This window comes from Oculina patagonica, chromosome 5, assembly GCF_052425735.1.
Source record: "Oculina patagonica isolate OP01 chromosome 5, crgOcupat, whole genome shotgun sequence".
NCBI classification, from domain to species: domain Eukaryota; kingdom Metazoa; phylum Cnidaria; class Anthozoa; order Scleractinia; family Oculinidae; genus Oculina; species Oculina patagonica.
The window spans coordinates 12,602,872-12,622,519 of record NC_135762.1 but is presented as its reverse complement, the minus strand read 5'-3'; the positions used below and the strand labels follow the sequence as shown (position 1 = coordinate 12,622,519).

The following is a 19,648-nucleotide window of genomic DNA, read 5'->3' as shown; positions in this document are numbered from 1 at the left end:
ATTGCGTCAGAGATGGGGGGGGGGGGGAGAGAGCTAAATTTCATCGGGGTGGGCAAATACACTAGGTCTGAAAACCTGTCGTCAAGAACAGGGTTCGTACCCTTTCAAACAAACAATTCCTCAGTACTTTTCCAGGACTTTTCAAGGACTCAGATTGATTTTACCAGGACTCCAAATTCACCGTCGCATTAACCCCCTTTCACTCCCAAGATCACAATATTATTTCTCCTTACTGTCTGTACATTTCTTATAATGTTAGTTCTGAGAATTCAGTTGTTACTTGAGTTTAAATAACGGAACTTTCCAGGAACAAACCCGTACAAACCCGGAGAACTATTTGTGGGATCCTGTTAAATGACAAAATGATTCCATTTTAATTTTAGCTAGACGCAAAGTTGACGTCGGGCATTTGTAATGGTGGGTAACCAGCCTGTCGGTCCAAATATTTTATCGGTCGTGGACTTTTCATTGCCTGAAAAAAACTCCCGTTCTATCAGTGTGTACAAAATGACTCTGACGTCTTAGTACCCACCAAAGGAATGCTCGTTCAAGAGCACTTTGACCTAGGTGAATTATGAAATCTAGAAAAGCAGCTAACAATACTGACTCAAAGCTAAGAACCACTTTTACTGCTACAAGGATCGACTCTGGAGGTGAAATGGTTAACTACCCATGTACTTTTTTATTCGTTGAGTTTCCTTCCTTGGGTTTAGTGGGTTGTGTTTAAACCTACCTTATTATAGAAAATTATATAACGCTCCCAATTATTAAGGTCTTTGAAATTAAGGCGACTTAAATTAACGCGAATTGGCGGGAAATTTATTTTGAATAAAGGAAATTAACGCGAGGGATGGGAAAATGTTTCAATATGAAGAAAGTAAACGGGTCGAAAACGCCATTTTTTACGTCTCTAAAGATATTTTGGCTGCTTTACCGCTCTCCTGAAAGTAAGAATAAACTGAATATATTGCAGAAGACATATTTTTAAGGCTTTTATATTGTTGAAACTGAAAAATGGTGTACAGAGAAGGGAAGGATATTGTTTCAGTCCTAGTTTCTATGTCTACGGACAGTATCCAGTATTTGTATTGGAATTAAACTAAGGTCTTGGAGATCAACGCGAATTTTGATAGTTTGCGTTAATTTCATGGAGCGTTAATTTCCTATAATAAGGTTGTTAACAAAGAGTCACCAAGCAAACAAAGATTATTAAATAACGAAGTTTGCATTTATTATGGGTAAGTGCGATTATTTTATAAATACATTGTTTGCTTCCCTATAGCAAGCATGCTTGTTTTCATTACTGAAATTCTACTATCTAGTAAGCATTCATTACTCTACTTTAAGCTAAGAAGGCCCTGCTATTAAAACGATTATCGTACACAAACTGGTCTGGATACAAAGTAAAACTTGACAGTCATGCACCGTATCGGGCTAATCAAAAACGGTTTAGATTTGAAAGTTTTGAAATGTTTTCAAGAGCCTTCTAATGGGTTTCCTTTTGATCTAACCAGCCAAAACCTTCAACGCTTGAATGGCAGTTGGCATGGCAACAGTTAGATTTCCCGCTGACGTACGTTGCCATGTCAACCGTTCTTGCACTGGCTTGATCGACACAGATTACGAATGGACTTGAAAAATTTGGGATCAATTTTATTTACAGGATGCCAGCTCTTTCCTAAGCGTCTAAAAACATGGTCGGAACATCCTGGTCAAAATTCCTTCTTCAAAAAACCTTTTATTGCTTGGAATCCAATTCCTACCTTTTCACTAACTGAACACGCTTTAAGATACTTAGGTTTTAGCAGCTTGGAGTTTAAGGACTATAATTATTTAGTATAAATTGCCTTTCTAGTAATGTTTTTAGCACGCAATAGGTCCGTATCACTACTTGGAAGCTTTTCATTCTTTTCCTCTCTGAGACTGTCGTTGTCTAAGAGTTCTTTTGTGGGAGCTTGATTGTTACCTGACAGGACAAACAAAAAATATCATTAAAAGATAATCAATGGTAATTATAGAAAACTGTCTCAGCAAACAAGCGCATTTCAGTATTTCGTGGTAATTCGGGAAACATTTTGCACCTACTACCGGCACTCAAATACATTAAAAAAGAATATTTAAAGCTGATTTCCAGTCCGTACTGCGCAGACTCGGGGTTTGAAACGTTACACTTTGGTGACAGCATACATGAAGTTTTTTAGTCCGCCATTACAGTTCGTTTCGTTCAAGGATTTCCGATGAGCTAAAACGTCGGTTTGAAATAGCGTCAAGGTTCTTCTACTCGTTATTATTTGTTCTGCAAGGATATCTGGCGTAAATAATGAAGAAAAACGTAAGTTTGTCGTGGAATTTTTAGTTTTGCTTGTAAACATTCCTTCGTGGTGGGCTCGCATAAACATTGCAGCCGAGATTGCGCAGTACGGACTGGAATTCATCTTTAATATCCTATTTACACGGGTGCCATGCGGTTCTAACTATATCTACATCGCTTGTATACTTACCGCGATTCACTATCTAAATTACCCCGACCTGCTCCCGTCTGGCCTCGTAGCTCAGTCGGTAGAGCGTCGGTAGAACTAATCCGAAGGTCGTGGGTTCAAATCCCACCGAGGTCAAGAATTTTCTTTGCCCGTGGGAACCCTCCCAAATTTCCTTAACTTTGAATGGGTAAATATCCAAGGAGACTTGGTGTATTGGCAGTATTACCAACTATCGGCACTCAAATACATTTAAAAAATATATATAATATCCTATTTACACGGGTGCCACCCGGTTCCCTCTATATCTAAAACATATGTTTTGTTACTTACCGTTTTCACCTCAGAATACTGCTCCAGACCATATTCACCCCTAGTGAAAGATATTAATAAGATTAAAATGAGCTGGAAAAGATATTGATATCGTTGTATCACTAACGTAGTCCAAAATTTGTTAATTTTTGTTTTCAAGGCCATGGAACTACAGAAGGGCAATAATGAATAATCTAGACATTATGCATCAGTCAATTGAAACCCCGGCCCCCCGACCCCCGGGACTTACCGGGGAATTTAACATTTACCAAGTGTTAAAACCCGGGCTATTTCCCCAACCTAGGGGCCTAGACGTCTGTTAAAAACCCCGCATAGCGGGGGCATCCGAATCGACTTTCAGGAAAAAAAAAACGGACAAAAATCTTGATTTCGTGGCCGAAGTTGAAATATCTATTTCTTTCATTTATTGTCCATGTATAGTTACGAGGTCGGAAAGAAACCTGATGTAGTTTGTTTCCGCCAAAAACTTATTAAAAAAATTGTTTTTCGTGGTCAGAGAAACAAAGTTGTCAAATTTAAAACCCATAATTAGCCATTATGAACACACCTGCCGAAAGACCCATAATATCGGGGTGTGATTGCCCTACAGAACGTATTTCAGCTTTTGTTGACCATCTACTTAAGCCGATAGCACAGCGACAAGCTTCATGCGACAGACTTTAATAACTTGATTGAGAAGATTACAGTGCCATGCCCAAACAGCCTAAAAAAAGCTTTCCTTTTCTCATTAACACTGTATGCGAAGCATACGGAGAATTTCATCAAGGAAACCCTCCCGTACAGGGCATTTACCATAGAAGAGGCAAGATCTTGCTAGGGGGAACTGGGGGCATGCCCTTCAGAAAATTTTGAAATCTAGAAGTCCTGAAACTCTTTCTTCAAGATTTTTCTTAAGGTATTTCTTGAGAGAAATAAATCTTTTTTAACTTGGGATCATTTCCCCAACAAAAAAATTTGTTATTAAATTTGGGTTAAAATCTAGACGAGGTAAGTGCCTCGTCTTGCCTCTGGCTAGCTACGGCCCTGCCGTACTCGTTAAGAGAGTTGTTCAGTGTGATCTTTCAAGAAAGCTCGTTCCAATTCAATGGAAAAGATTATCTTTAAGCACATCAAACAGCCATGGGCACGACAATCGCCGCAGTTTCCGCTGTCATCTTCACGGCCAAAATAGAAAACGAAATACTCAGACAAGTAGCAATAAGCCTATCCTTTGGAAACGATTTATTGACGACGGACACAAGAAGTGACAAAATAGAAGAATTTCTTCTAAAGGTAAACAGCTTTCACCCTATGATATGATTCACGGCTGAAATCTCAGAAACAGAAACTACTTTCTTGGAGACGATAGTGTACAAAGATGGCAGATTTCAAGTACAATGAGTCTATTTTTATCGTGTGAACATATTAAATACAAACCCAGGCGTCGCGAAAGGCTTTAAATATCAAGGAAGAAGCGTGGAGACTTTTCAGAAGGGATTCCTCAGAACGAACATTTTGAGAAAAACATTTAGTCCTTTATGTTAAATCCCGGCTGCCGTCCCCGCTTTAAGTGATCGCGTGCTGTTAAATCACCGCTCCATGGCCCCGGTCTACTGACATTTTGTTAAAACCACCGCCCACCGCGGCCAACGCGCCGTTAAAAGTGCGTTAAATCCCGGCTTTGGACGCGTTAAATCCCCGATAAGTCCCGGGGGTCGGGGGGCCGGGGTGTCAATTGACTAATGCATTATGAACAGCCATTGCTAACAAAATAGGTTCTTTTGTTGTTTGTTTTTTTCTCAATGAGAGAATTTAACAACTGTACTTTTCCAGTGCTAATCAAGTAGTGGTAGCGGGTAAAAAAAGGACAACAACTGCTACTACTCACAGTTCCCTTCCTTGTCCAGACATTTTGAAGCCGCCAAACGGAGCTTGAGAATGCAGAACATCGTAGCAGTTAACCCTGAAAAATGAACAAAAAAAGTGATGAAAACGTCAGCAAGTACGTACAAGGTGCAGTGGTAATTTAGTCTGAGTGCTACGAGGCACATTTTCCTTTTTAGCGACACACGATTTGTTTTTTTTTTCACTATTATCGAAATTTTTCAGTTTTCTTCTAAAAGAAAAAAAAAAGGCCTGTCACTACCCAGGATCCAACCCAAAGCCTCTGGCTGATTAACATCCCAGCCTTCACCTCTACATCACCATGTTGATCTGCCCAAAATCCCTGAAAAATTTAACTACATTAGGTGCGGCTTTTCTTTTCACTTCTATAATAGATGAGCCAATCCTCATTCCTAACCTAGGCGTGGATCTAAGTTAGGTCTAACAAAAAAATAAAAACTTTATTCAATCACCTTAGCTAGGCCTAATTTCATCTACTGTAATAATCAGAGCATAGTTTAGACCTAGACCAGGCATGGCGGCATAAGTTAGAGCAGATATGGCATCGTAGAGTGTCCGACTGGTGTACAGAAGGTCACAGGTTAAAAACAAAATTCTTTTTAGTACCGAGTAGTTTGTGTCACTGACCAGATTATATCTTCCTCGACAACTTTTTTGTCACAAAAAAGGAAAAAGGAAAAGTCTGTGTCCGAGCGAAGTAACCCATACAGCCGCTTTCTGTAGCATTAAGCGACTAGGAGTATTGCTACTCCCCCCTGGATGGGATGCTAGTCCATCACAGGGTTACCCCCACCCCCACCCCCCCCCCCCCACCCCCCAAGCAGTAAATTTGCTGGTACCCATTTATACACCTGCGTGGAGAGAGGCACTGTGAGAGTTAAGTGTCTTGCTCAAGAACACAACGCAGTGCCGCGGCCAGGGCTCAAACCCAGGCCGTTCGACACGGAGTCTAGCGCGCTAACCATTAGGCCACGGCGCTCCCTACATTTTGTCACAAAACAGCAGTTAAAAGAAAAATTAGTTCCCCGCTTTGCAAAGGCTATTCTTCACTCACCAAACAGTACCAGCGCGGACACTAGAGGCGATGGTATTCATCTTGTCGATATCCTTGGTGAACACAGACGCTGCCAAACCATATATGGTGTTGTTGGCTCTTTCGATCAGTTCATTCATGTCCTTGAATTTCATGATCTGCATCACAGGTCCGAAAATCTACCAAAAGAAAGGCGAGAACAGTAAAATAAGCTAACAACTGTTTGTTTTAGCCTGCGGAGCAGGCGCCTGTGTATTTTTTGGGCGCGCATTTGGGAAATGCGAAAGGGGCGAGGCGGCCACGCGTCTCTCTTCCCTCACGTGCCTGTCTAGCAATCTCTCGCCTTTCAAATTCCCAAAAAACTATACAGCTCCTGCTGTAAATCCTGGATTTCAATAGCGACAAAATGCTCAGACGCAGTATCTGAATCGAGTACTTTAATTGACCACACACGGCCAGATGTCGTGAATTTTTTCTAGTGCTTATGTGATGTTTCGTTTTCACACGGCATAACGCGAACGCAAGCACAAGCCAAGCACAAAAAAGGAAAAATTCTGATCTTTTTGCTAGCGCTTGCGCTTGTGCTTATGCTTGCGTCAAGGCCGTTTTGACGGTGAAATAAGAGCTGTTATGCTTGCGCTTGTGCTTGCGTCGCTAGTGAAAACAAGGCTTAAACATACCTCTTCTTTGGCAATTCTCATGTCATCCTGAACATCAGCGAACACAGTGGGCTGTATGAAGTATCCCTTGTCCCCATGTTGTGCTCCTCCATATACCAAATTAGCTCCTTCCTTGTTTCCACTGTCTATCAGCGACAAAATCTTTCCGAATTGCTCCTGGTCCACCTTTAGCAAAACGATAATATTACTACTCCACACCGCAATACGCTGACAAGTCAACTTTTGGAATACGGACAAATTCAGACGTACAAGTTGTCTGAATTTGTCCGTCTAGGAAGACGATTTCTCAAGGACGACTTGGTCGTCTAGACGGACAAAAGCCGTCTTAAGTTCACACTAGACGAACAAATCGTCAGACGACTTGTCCGTCTTCTAGTGTGAAAACGACCATTATTCTGAGTATTGCTTTTCGTTTCTGGTCACTCATTCTCCCGGGTGGCTTTTCTTTACAAGACTATTCCTTCGATTTATTAGCGATTTCGCTTCGTACGTTTCATCAAAGAATCGTCACCTGTGGTCCTTGCTCTGTCTTGAGATCAAAAGGGTTACCAACCACACGGTTCTTGGCCCTCTCTGCGCTTCTCTTGACAAACTCATCATAAATCGGTTCTTCCACAAAAGTGCGGCTCCCAGCGCAGCAACACTGACCCTGGTTGAAGAAAAGGGCAAAATGACTCATGCTGATAGCATCGTCCAGATCAGAATCGGCAAAGACAATGTTTGGGCTCTTTCCTCCAAGCTCCAAGGTAACGTTCTTCAAGTTGGTTCTGCCCGCTGCTTGTTGGATAATATGTCCAACCTGTGAACAGAAGCAAATAATAGCAGAAGGGTCTAAGAAACTTTAATGTTCATGGCTAATGTAGTAACCCGGCTAATACAACATAACTTGGAACTCCCACCAATGTGGCCCAGGTTTGATTCCCGGACTCGGGGACAGTCAAATGTTTGTTAAGATAGTCGATAATTGGCTCTCGTTCTTGCCCCGAGTTTATTTGTCCAGGTTCTCTGGTTTTCCTCCCTCAGACCCCAAAATCCAACGCTTTGTAACTGATTCAATTGGGTGAAAAGCCATTTTGTGGAAATGCCACAGCACATTCCCATTTATTTATTTATTTGTTTTAGCCTCCCACAAGGACTTGAGAAAGGAAAGCGAAAATGTTCGTTATGAGCGCAAAGAATGAGTACAACTAAAAAACGAATTGAAATAAAGAAACATTTCAGAAAGCGAAGAAAACCATTTAACGTTCTTCCTTTTGAAAACGTTTTTTCTTTAGAAATCTCTTTGCCTTTTTGTAATGTCCGATTCCTTTCAATCAACTAGGATTTTTTTGTATATATATATATATATATATATATGTTAGAGTGTTAAAAGTTCTCTTCTGTTAGTTGTCATTTTGGTGACAGTTTTTATCGAACTAATCTTCCCATAATTACCTCCGTGGAACCAGTAAAAGCAATCTTGTCAACATCCATGTGTTCAGCGACTGCCATTCCAGCTGTAGGTCCATAACCGGGTACAATGTTTACAACACCTGGAGGAAATCCAGCCTGGAAAACAAAACACAAGATATGTTAGCCCTCTTAACTGTTCATTTTTAAAAAAGGCACCTACATGTATATTGGAGGTAACCATCTCAGTAACATCATTACGAGTTATAAAATCAAACTGTTCAGTGATGCTACAGAGACCTATAGAGCTATATCCTACAAAGCTCCTTATTTCACACGTGTATTCTAGAGATAAAGAACATTAACCCCTATGTAAATTTTGTATCAATTCAGTACTTTGTTTAGGAGATAAAGCATTTTGAATTTTGTGATGTCCCGGATGACAGATATTTTTTCGCATTTTTCAAATTTTCAGGCGTGATAGTAATTTAGAAATAAATCTACTTTAAATTACTGACTGTACAATTCTATGGCCGCCATATTTGTGATCATGCAAAGAGGGACACAAAGGTGGCGGCAGCATACTAAATACTACATCGTTTCCTCAAGATTATTTACGCACATAATAACATCGGTTGTGAAAAACGCTAAAAGAACTATAATTTTAGGCAAAAACATCTACTTGTACTTGATACATTATCCGACAGAATTTTGGTGTTTTGTTATGCAAACAGACAGTTTTTCATAACACTGATGAAAACCATCATTTTTTGTTTTTGTCGTCAGGAGAAAAATATATTAATACGTTAAATCCTTTGTGTTGCTGCAAAGTGTTACCCTATGATTTCAAACATGAGCACAGTTTATCGGAACACTTACATACGCGTTGCATCGATGTTGTGATTTTTTTAAAATCTCACCTCAGCAATGAGTGACGCAACATACAAGGCAGTGAGTGGTGTTTGCTCTGCAGGTTTCATTACTACCACGTTTCCAGTAGCAAGGGCGGGGCCAAGCTTCCACGCTTGCATCAAGAGTGGAAAGTTCCAAGGAATAACTTGACCAACAATACCAATAGGTTCATGTCGGGTATAGCATAAGAAATCACCATCTGAAAAAATCATCACATCTCACATCAATGGTTAACTCCATGCATAGTACAAGGTCGCAGTTTTCAGAGTGCAGAGATGCAAACAAAACAACGAACAAGAGAACGCTTGGTGACAATAAGCAATAAATACTGTCAGTAGAAACTCTGCTGTGTTCTTATAGAAATTGGTGAATCTAATTAATTCATCATTTTACCATATCATCTACATGTATTCACCGACAATTCTTTCACTTTGTATACAGTAACAACCTGCATTTAAGAACCTAACATTTAAGAACCTGTTAGGCTAAAATTTAATTTTTGAGCACCCTTCACATAAGAACCATTTTGGACTAAACTTCTAAAACAGGTTCTTATTTTCAAAAAACGAAAAAATAATATTCTCAAAAATATAGAATTATTGGGAATTATAGTGAAGGTTACAGTATAAGTTTGATTTTAACAGAATCAGATTAAAATAGTATAGTATTTTGCTTACCAAAGCCTCCAAGAATAATGTTATTGGGCATTAAAGTCTAGATCATTTAAAAATTCTACTTTATTTCTTGAGCAAAATTTAAGAACCTAATTAAGAACCTAGTTAGCCTAATTTTACACTAAATACCATTTATATAAGAACCTGTTTAGGCTAACTTGAAAAAACCTAGGTTCTTATACGCGGGTTTTTACTGTATATATTAAATTTTGTAAGGCGCATTTGGTCATATTTAAATGTTAATTTGCGCCATAGAAATATTAACTATTATTATTATTATACTTGAGGCTGAAAACAGTTTCTGCACGCTCTGAGATGAGACAAACAAAATTTAAATGCTGCGCGTGCGCAGTCGATAAAAAAGCTGCGACCGCGCATTTTAATTATTGCATGACAAACCCATCATTAGAATTTTGAAAAATTTTGCAAGGATGTACTTTAGAAAGCAAGAAAACTGTTGATAACAAAAAATCTGAAATTTAACAAAGGAATTTTGAAACATTCTAGACATTACAATAAAACATAAATAACTGCAAAAATAAAAATTCCCTCTGTTAAAACTTTACTACTTCAGTGTTAAAATCTCAGAATTTATCCCAGTTTCAATTGTTGTACAAAAATGATGAAAAAAATATTGACTGAATTTTCTGAATTTGAGCCAAGTTCAACTTTTTTGGTTGATTTTTAATGAACTAGGTTGCCATGGTAATGCAACATTGTCTTACGTGACACACAAAAAAATTCAAATGCAGTAGCTGATCTTGTAAAATGCCAAATTTGAGCCCGTCAACTGCAACGGTTTGGGCGTGTCAGAGCAATATAATTATACAGTAAGTTACGTACTCCAAAGAAAGAAAAACTGTGTTCAGCCACTAGAGCACTCACCCTTGTTTTTTATCATAGATTGTCAACTCTGCCTCACTGGCTGTTTGCTCATAAAATAGCTCAGGTTTACAGTATAATAATTCAAAATAAACACTGTACCAAACACTTCAGAAGTCTGCACTAACCAATAGGAATTGTCTTGCCGTGAATTTTGTCAGCCCATCCAGCATAATATCGGTAGCACTTCTTTGTCATTTCCAAGTCGACTGTGAAAGAATCACTAAACGGCTTGCCATTATCCAAAGTCTCCAAACTCTGCAGCAAAGAAAAAAGATTGAGTCTATTGAGCCTCTTCAATACATGTGTATCAGGGCTATCCAGTCAAGGTATCTGTCAGCTAGAATGTCAACATAAGCCATCGGCCGATCAGTATTTATTTTTATAGTTTATTTACTATTTCTTCAATATAATTTTTTAATTATTATAATTATTTCGTATCACCTTACATGTACATATCAATTCAAACTTTTTTTTTTGTTTCAGCTGGAGTAATCTGACATGATCTTATTTCCACTTGGAGATCAGTTCATCTGCATAATTTACATTACCACCACATCAAACAACTCCATCAAATTGACAACAATCATACTGGTATATCTACCAACAAAATACTGCAAACTGACTTAAAATAAAAAAGAAGTATGTACGTCCCTTTACATACATTGCATATGTATCAGCAGTACATACAAATTCAGATTTTAATTCACCAATGACATGTTAGCAACTTTCCAATAAAGAAAGTAAGAAAAAGTACTTATTGTACATGTATAATCGAGTTACATGTAGACCAAGGACAGTATACAGCTGTTTCCATAGAGGTTCTGAAGTGACACGTTCACGTGACAAGACCGAAAGGTAGACTGGGTATTCACTGGAATTTTGCATACATTGGCCTAGAGGAAATGTACAAGTTCGTATTTTTGCATGTGCAGCAACTCTCTACTTCTACCCATACTACCTTTTGATCTTGTCGCCTGCACTTTTGTGCTTTTTTTTAAACAACCTTTTTTCGAATTAGCTGTATAGCCTGGTTCACACAAGCAATGCAAATTTAAATAATTGCCACCCAATGAAAGTGCAAGGAATATGCAAACTGAAACAAATGTTTAATTGTTGTAAATAGTGTGAAATAATAAATCTCATCTCATGCAAAGCATTACCTGTGTGCCATTTTTGGGAAAAAAATAAAGTGCACCTGACTATCTTAACTGCTTGGTTGCGCTTTACATATCAGCATCGCATTTTTCGTTATTGCATTTGCATTTGTGCTTGCAATATCACACCTGTAAACCACTCCTAAAGGTGTTGTAGGAGAGACTTGCTAAATTCCTTCTGATTAGTCACTTACTGCAAGATAAGCTTGGTCACGCTCAATCAGGTCTGCCAGTTTGTTCAAAAGCCTCCCTCGTTCTGATGCATCCATTGTTCTCCAAGGACTGCCAAGTTTAAAAGCCTCCTTGGATGCTTTAACAGCAACATCAATGTCTGCCTAAATATAAGATTTACAATAATCCGCTTAGTTTTCTGATATTTTAAATCCATGATCAGTGGAATCCTGATTTCTCAAGCCCCTAAAGAGGCCCTGCCAGGGGGGTTCCTGTGTCGCTTGTCTAAATTTAAAAATGTGCCGTATCGCTGTTTTATCGCTCTTCGTGTCGCTGTCGGTAATTAAATTGAAGGAAAATTGCTTCTCCTTGTCAGAATTTAAGTTTTTCCAGAAGGGTTGTCGTTTGTCGCTTGTCACAATGCTGTTGCTACTTTTTGTGCAATGTCGCTTGTCGGAATTTACCCTGGCAGGGCCTCTCTAAAGGGGGTAAAATTGCATAATTTGTTTATTCATACGAGAGTTAAGCAAAGAAATTGGATTCCACTATAAATAAAATAATTTTATTCAACAAATTATCACAATGCCCAAAATGGTCAGAAAGTCATTGTTGTTAGTTAGAACTGCCATCTGTATGTAACAAAATATTCAGGTTGTGTTGCCACAATTTGTCCAAAAATACCTTGAAAAGCGCTACAAAAGCACAATTTTTTGGAAAATTTGTTAAATAAAAACAATTATTTTTTTAGAATATCATCATTGTTAAAACTCTTTCATCCACATTGCACTGCAAACCAAATTATGTAGTCTGAGGCATCACTCAGGTTGTGGGCATTTAGTAATTCCCAGACTACGTTTGGGCATTGACTTTTGAATTAACTTCTCTCTAAACAGCAGTATACGTGTCAAGTACCTTGTCTCCTTCGGCTACTTCACATATTTTCTCTCCTGTTGCTGGGTTGATTGTGGGGAATGTCTTCCCACTGACAGAGTCTACAAACTTGTTGTTGATGAAAACCTGCACATAGATTGATGGTCACAAAAAGATATCAGCAATGTAAGTAAGTGAGGGTAACTAAGTGAGGGTAACAATTGACAAAAATCAAACCGATAAACTTGTGGCCCTCTGAAGAAGTATTAAAAAAAATAAAAATAAAATAACGGAAATATAAGAATGTCAAAAATGTACATGTAAAAATACATAGAATAAAATAAAACTATGTACACAACAGTAAATATTAAATACATTAAATCAATTTAAAATTTGTATTACATAAATGATTGTGTATGGATTTGATTATTTAAAATCTGTTTAAAAAGAGAACGCTTAAAAAATTTAACACTTGAGCTTCGGTTTAGGTCTACGCTAAGCGAGTCCCACTCTTTAATTGTCCTTACACTAAACGTCTTGCCGCCTAATGGGCGATTCCAGAAAATACCCAACCACGGATGGCTCCCATATTTTAGACCATCCCTCCCCCACCCACTTGCCTTAGAAAAAAAAAGTTCCAAAATTCATTACCCTCCCCCCCCCCCCCCACCATGACCTCAGAATTCAATAATCATTAACCCCCTCCCATTCAGAGTTGCACATTTTAACCTACCTGGTTGTATTTTACTTCAGGGCTGTCATCAATCTTTACCTGTAAAATTGACAAAGCCAGAATTTGTATTAGATTAAAATAATTATATCATTATCTTTTTAATTAGATTATAGTTTGTGCCACTAGCTCTGAGGGGAAGGGGGAGGGAAGATGGATCAAGTAAAATAGAAGAAAATCGTACTGTACATTACAGGTTTTCAATGGGTTTCAATGGTGAAAAAAGGTATTCTTCTTTATTGAGCCGTAGTTACTTTGTGCAGAGCCAATAATTAAATGGGTCAAGGAGAAGCTGCACTGGTGCCGCAGAGGTCATGGGTTCGATTCCCATTGAGCCTGAATTTTTTTCAGGCTTGCTTTTCTAAACTGCTTAAGTTGAGAACATTACTGTGATGATCCTTCATTTGCTTAAAATGTATATATCTGCAGTACAAATATATGAATTCATAACGTCATAATATTATAATCGTACTGTACATTACAGGTTTTCAATGGTGAAAAAAGTTATTCTTCTTTTTTTTTGAGCCTGTATAGTTACTTTGTGCAGAGCCAATAGTTGGGTCAAGGAGAAGCTGTCACAACTTCTCACATGAATGGCTTGCTAAAAAATATGCTTCAAGAGAACAATAACACAACATCGCACAACAAGTACAATGCCTCTAGCCTCCGTCCAAAACAATAGCAACTGCTATACTAGAGAACCAGTAGAATTACAAGCTTATGAGAGCTGCAACACGCGGTACTAACTGAGTTTAACCTTGAATTATTGATGTATCATCAGTTAGGTACATGACAAAACTGCACTGCTGTCGTCCAATCCCACTGGTTATAGAAACAATTTTATATTACAGTATTTATATCTTAACACATTTTAGAAAATAGCACAAAGAAAATACGTGCGCTGATTGGTTAAAAATTGTGTTTCTATAACTCGATGGAGACACAGACAGTTGTCGTAGACACGGCAATCAATAATATTCACGGCGCTGAAATAAGCAATGCAAAAATAACAACTAAGAATTGTGTCAAATTTTAATGTCACAGCTGACAAAAACCAGGTTAAGACTAAACAAATATTTGCACACTTGAAAACAAGCGAGTAAGATGTTTACAGAGCCCGCTACACATTCAATATTGGCTGTGAAAAAAATTATCGAAGCGGCTGACCTTCCAAAGAAGTATATGAATTCAATTGGCACAACTTCACTCCATTTTAGGCTTTGCAGCACTTCAGAACTATTCACAGCTCCTTAACAGGACAAGATATTCGTCCAGAATGCCGAGTCAAACTTCTTTTGACATAAAAATAATGCACTTTCACCTCCAAGGTTCGTGTCGCTCGATCGGCAGCGTCAGTCGTCAAACCATTCGGTTACGTTAATGAAGCGAAATAAAACCACAATTCTTGTCAAATTCTTGACTCCTTCCAGCGCTTGACTTCAGTTAAACCATCCGCTAAGTTATTTCTCATAATTACATTAACTTTGAGGCCTGTTTTCTTTGTTTGTTTGGCCAAAAAACGGTGATTTTAGCCTTGAAGCGAATGTTGAACAGTTGATTTATTTCTGTTCATTGACTTCCTTACTATGATTGGTTGATTATGTTTATGACGTAAAACCGCGAGGTGAAGAGAATCTACGTTTTGATGTTAAAGAAAGCGCTAAATATTACTTTGATGTGCGTTATTTTCTTTGTGCTGTTTTCTAAAAGAAATAGAAAACATGTTTTCTGTGTTTCTATCGAGTTATAGAAACACTGGTGAAAGTTTGGGAGAACTCGAAAAAGCTGTGGAAACACTCGTCTATCGACTCGTGTTCCCACAGCATTTCTCGTTCTCCCAAACTTCCACTCGTGTTTCTATAACTCGATAGAAACACGGAACATGTTTTCTATTTCTTAAGCAAAGGAGCTGACATGAGAATTTCGTAACAAACTAATCAATTTATCAAATTATTTCTGAGGAACAACAACTTTATAAATTATTAATAGGATGGCTTGGAAAATGCAAACAATTTCAAATCAGGTTTTTCATGATTTCATGTTTACATTCTCCTTGGCACTCAAATTATTGAGATTAATTCATGATTCTTTTGAGAGGATAAAATGTGCAATTTGTCACACACAACTGAGTACAGACAAAAATGTTTGAACAGAACAATTGTTACCTCCCAAATAAATTATCACATGATCTGAATTTGGTTGGTCACAGGGATGTAAGTTACACGTTAGCTGATTCTGTCTATCCAGCTCTTTATATATGTCAAGTTAAGAAAAAACCTGTGAAACATGATGTCAGGCAATTTATAATCTACAAACAAGATTTATAGAGGCTTATCTCATCCCACTTGAAAACAAATTATAAAGATAATCATGTTGCGTTGCATTTTTTTTTCAAATTCTATAAATACATTCACCCTGTTTAATATGCAAGTTCACAGCGTGTAAATGTTACCCCTTTCATCAACAACAAATATCTTGTTGGTTATTCAACATGTTCCTCTCATACTTACTACAGCGACTTTATGGCAGAGACGCTACCAATCTATAATATTTACAAATTGTATCAAACCGAATATATTTAAAATAAATTTTCGTGACCGAGATGCAAAATTAAGACCGGCTAATGTTAATTGCATTTCATTCAAGGTGAAGTCCTTTGCAGCTATATTCGAACGATTTATCAGCCCCGTTTAACATGAAATACGGCTACAATCATGCAATACAAAGTTTACATTACCTCTGCCAGCGTGGCATAAGAGAACCTGCTGATTTTACCGGATGGAACAAATCGCCTTCGGGCAACAACTCGAGACAGCGACCGAAGAGGAAGACGAAACGCCATGGTGAGAATTCAAAAACGTGATTCCTACGGCGAGACACAATTAAAAAAGCTGAGAGTTAGACCTGATATGTTAACCTTTAAATCAGCTTACTCTAAAGCGGAATACTGTAGCAAGTTCTTGGGAAGAACAAAGCCTACATTTCAGTTTCAGGGTATTTAACGTCATGTAGCTTCGCGACAATCGACGCACAAGCTTATTTCTATTTGGAGCATGACACGTTTACTTTAAATGAGAGCAAGAAAGAAAATTATCGAGTTTCGCCTAATTTTGTAAATAAACACTGGAATTACTCGTATGTACAAAATCTCTGAGCTTAAAAGAAATGACAGCCAGGCGCGTGACTCAGCAAAATATTCTTTTAGCTTTCATCCAAAACTAGCAGTTCAAAGTTAGCCTATAATTCAAAACTACATTCTCTTGTGTAGCAATGAGCTCTAAAACGAAACAACGAATATTAGCAACGGTAGGAAAGATTCTTTAACAAGATAAAGGAGCTTCTTTTTCCGTACCTTCCAAGTTGATCACTCGATCTGTTTGTTCCGCCGGGATCGAACTCAACAACCTTGTTCCCAGGGTCTTCTCGGTTGTTAGTGCCTCCCCCACCCCACCCCCAACTCAACCCCCGCCCCTCTCTTTGTTTTCCAGTTTATAATGCGTCGTTCATTGTTTGATATTAAAAGGTTTGTAAACCTTACTGAAGAAAAGATACTACAAAGACTGCGAACAGTCTTAAACTATGAATAAAAGCACACGGCACCAGGGAAGAATAAAACGGTCCAGAGGGTCCAGCGTTATGAGAAATAAGCCCAGCTATCATTTCAGCCAACGGGATGCAAATGACTTCGGGTATATCAAACCGTGGGCGGTTACCAGCCAACATTTTAGGCCTGCCAACATAACACTTTACCATGTCGAAAAATTTAATTATGATCGATCGAAATATTTCATCAATCGAGAAATTTTCATTGGTTGGATTTTTTTTCGCTCGGGATTTGATACTAAATAAAAAAAGTTAATGCCTGAAACTTCTCTGACAGTGTATCTATATTTAGTGCAGGACCTCTCAGAGGTGACTACTCAGTGAATATTCACAGTAATAAGTGAGTGGTGCAATTTAATAGACTTTTCCATCTGCTAATCTTTTCCATCTGCTATAGAAAGTGACGAAAATACTGTGTCACTTTAAACAGGTTGAGAAGCAAACAGAAGCTCGGGCCTCTATAAATGCTACCCTGCTGTACTCTGTTGCATGGGCGAAGGTTGTCCAGTCCCTGAACTCTCTACCCGCGCTATCAGAAAAGATATTACCAGACATCTCTTTCACCCGCCATCTGAGTTTTGCTGCATTTAAAGAAAGGCTTCGGTGGCCTCAAGACAGGATCACCGTGATTGTAAGGCAGTTTTCTTGCCCTTTCTAGAGAAAAACGAAGTTCTATCGCATCCCGAAAAAGGCGTGAAAAACAGGAAAGGACTGTAAATGCTCCTTGCCTGATGGGCAGATCGTGATCCCATACTACATCCAAATTACCAAACGAAATGCCCTGGGAACGAGGTTGCTCGGTTGCTCGTGTCACAGTAGTATTGCGCGCCGAGTAAACAGAAACGTATTTTCAGTATTCTAGGATTCCAATTCGATCTGACATGATCTGCATGTGTTGATGCACATTGAGTGCATGACATTAACAACTTATTTTTGTGATATTTACCTGTCCGCTTATTATTGTTATTATTTGTTATTATTATTAATGAAAAACATTTCAATACATTTACAAGTTAACACACACACAACTAAAACTAACGTAAAAGCTATAATAGTGGCTTCCAAAATTACTTAAATCTCTTTTTTCACCTTTTAATTTAGGGTACGCTATTGATTTTGCTACTTTTACTTTTTCTTTTATAAGCTCAAGAAAGAGAGAAATATCGGGAGGTTAATTTATGCATAGTTAACGTTTGCACAAAAACATGCTTTTGGCTAGAAGTATAAAATAATTTAAGACATGGGAGCTGAAATTCCCAGGATTGTAACCATACATGATTCCTAATTCTTCAAGCGAAAAATTCTCGTTGTTTTGATTGTACCACCAAAGTAGCACTGAATTCCAGAAGTCTCTTATGTTGGGGCAGTTAACTAACAAGTGTGGCAGCGATTCTATTTCGTTTCAAGATTTTCAACGAGGAGATTCTGAGATCTTCATTTTATGCAGCAAATTCCCGTTAGATGTTATGGTTTATTTGATTTGATTTGATTTGATTTGATTTGACTTGACATTAATTATTATTTTTTTTATTTATAAAACTTTCCTTTATTTTTGCACCAAAGTAGCATAATGTACTCGTGTATAAAGTCAAACGCTGTTGCGTTCAACTTGATTTTTGTTCATTTATTCTCAGAAATGCGCGTTAGATGTTAGTTTTTTCTTGTGATCGATATAATTTTAGAATGTTATGATTGCTCTTATTTGTTAGACGTCCAGTATTTAGGATACTTGAAGTTGGGTGTTTAATATAAGTTTCAATTTCTTGAGCGGCCTCCAATTTGCTATATATTGAGGTATTTTTTTTTTTTTTAATCCTTGTCTTAAAGCAGTGTAAACTATGATCAACTGTACCAGCAATGTATACGAAATGTATAATAAACTTGTTATGCGCAAAATAAAAAGTTCTTTCATTAGTGTCCGATCTCGGGGCAATACAACTGAAAGTTTAAAGATATTTTTTCTTATTGTAAAATCATTCTCAAATATCACTGATTAACTGATGATAATGTTTTAAAATAAGCTCTTCCCCGGTATTGTATTATTTACCAGTCATTTGAAATATTTTCGGTACATTCTAGTCGCGAAAGAAAAATTCGGCATTTTCTAAGCTTAGCAAATAAATCGGGGAGTGACTCATTGACCTTAATTACGAGATGGCATTTAAACACTGAACGTCCAAATCAGCAGTTGTACTCGGCGAATGAAATTAATGAAATAAAACTACTTGTTTCTTCCATGTTTGATATTCCTACCTTTTCCTTGGAACGTGTAATGAACCACAGCGCGATGACAAAAACTACTGACTAACAAAAACGACAGTTGCTCTCTTTTTAAACCCTTAAGGTGTGTTATAATTTATGCGTTTGCGTGCGGTAGTGGTCTTTTGCAGTATGCATGGCAATCGATCCTAATCAGCTAAAAACATTCCTACATGTTAATATCGTGTAAATATTGACAACAAAAACATAACCGATAAAGAACGACGTGACTCACTTAAGTACACAGAGCAGAAGTTTCTTTGACTCTAAACTACCGTATTTTCTCGATTTAATGCCGGGCCCCGAATAAACGCCGGGTCTCCAAAGTGGGAGTCATTAATAAGCCCCTCAAGCATTCAAAATTTCCCCGCCCCGGATTGAAAGATCTAAAAACCGTTAGTTATTAACATCGGGCTTGAATAAACTGAAGAAGTCAAATAAATGCCGGCTTCACCAGGCCAAGATTGAAATAAACGCCGGGGGCGTTTAATCAAGAAAATACCATAAGTACACAGCGTAGGAGTTTCTCAGGCACTTAAAAAATATTGCAGTTAAAACGGTTTAAATTTTTCGAACAATTAAAACGTGACTCTG

General features: G+C 37.9%; 1 protein-coding gene and 1 non-coding gene across 3 annotated transcripts; one reads left to right on the top strand and one right to left on the bottom strand.

The window, feature by feature from the left end:
- Window positions 1-1,206: 1,206 nt before the first annotated feature.
- LOC144655531 (aldehyde dehydrogenase, mitochondrial-like) lies at window positions 1,207-19,071 on the bottom strand. 2 transcript variants are annotated; one of them, XM_078515771.1, is made up of 14 exons: window positions 19,049-19,071; window positions 15,930-16,058; window positions 13,196-13,234; window positions 12,505-12,609; window positions 11,616-11,756; window positions 10,393-10,522; window positions 8,717-8,907; window positions 7,842-7,955; window positions 6,919-7,206; window positions 6,408-6,572; window positions 5,749-5,906; window positions 4,678-4,752; window positions 2,811-2,850; window positions 1,207-1,966 (listed from the first exon to the last, which is right to left on the bottom strand). In XM_078515771.1, exons 2-14 carry the CDS (start codon window positions 16,032-16,034, stop codon window positions 1,934-1,936), a joined length of 1,584 nt encoding a protein of 527 aa, XP_078371897.1. In that variant the 5' UTR covers window positions 16,035-16,058; window positions 19,049-19,071; the 3' UTR covers window positions 1,207-1,933. The 2 variants fall into 2 exon arrangements, with proteins under 2 accessions (XP_078371897.1, XP_078371896.1); XM_078515770.1 differs by lacking the exon at window positions 19,049-19,071 and adding an exon at window positions 16,545-16,620.
- Trnas-acu (transfer RNA serine (anticodon ACU)) lies at window positions 2,542-2,615 on the top strand. Its single transcript has one exon. It is a non-coding gene; the product is annotated as a tRNA-Ser (tRNA).
- Window positions 19,072-19,648: the final 577 nt, after the last annotated feature.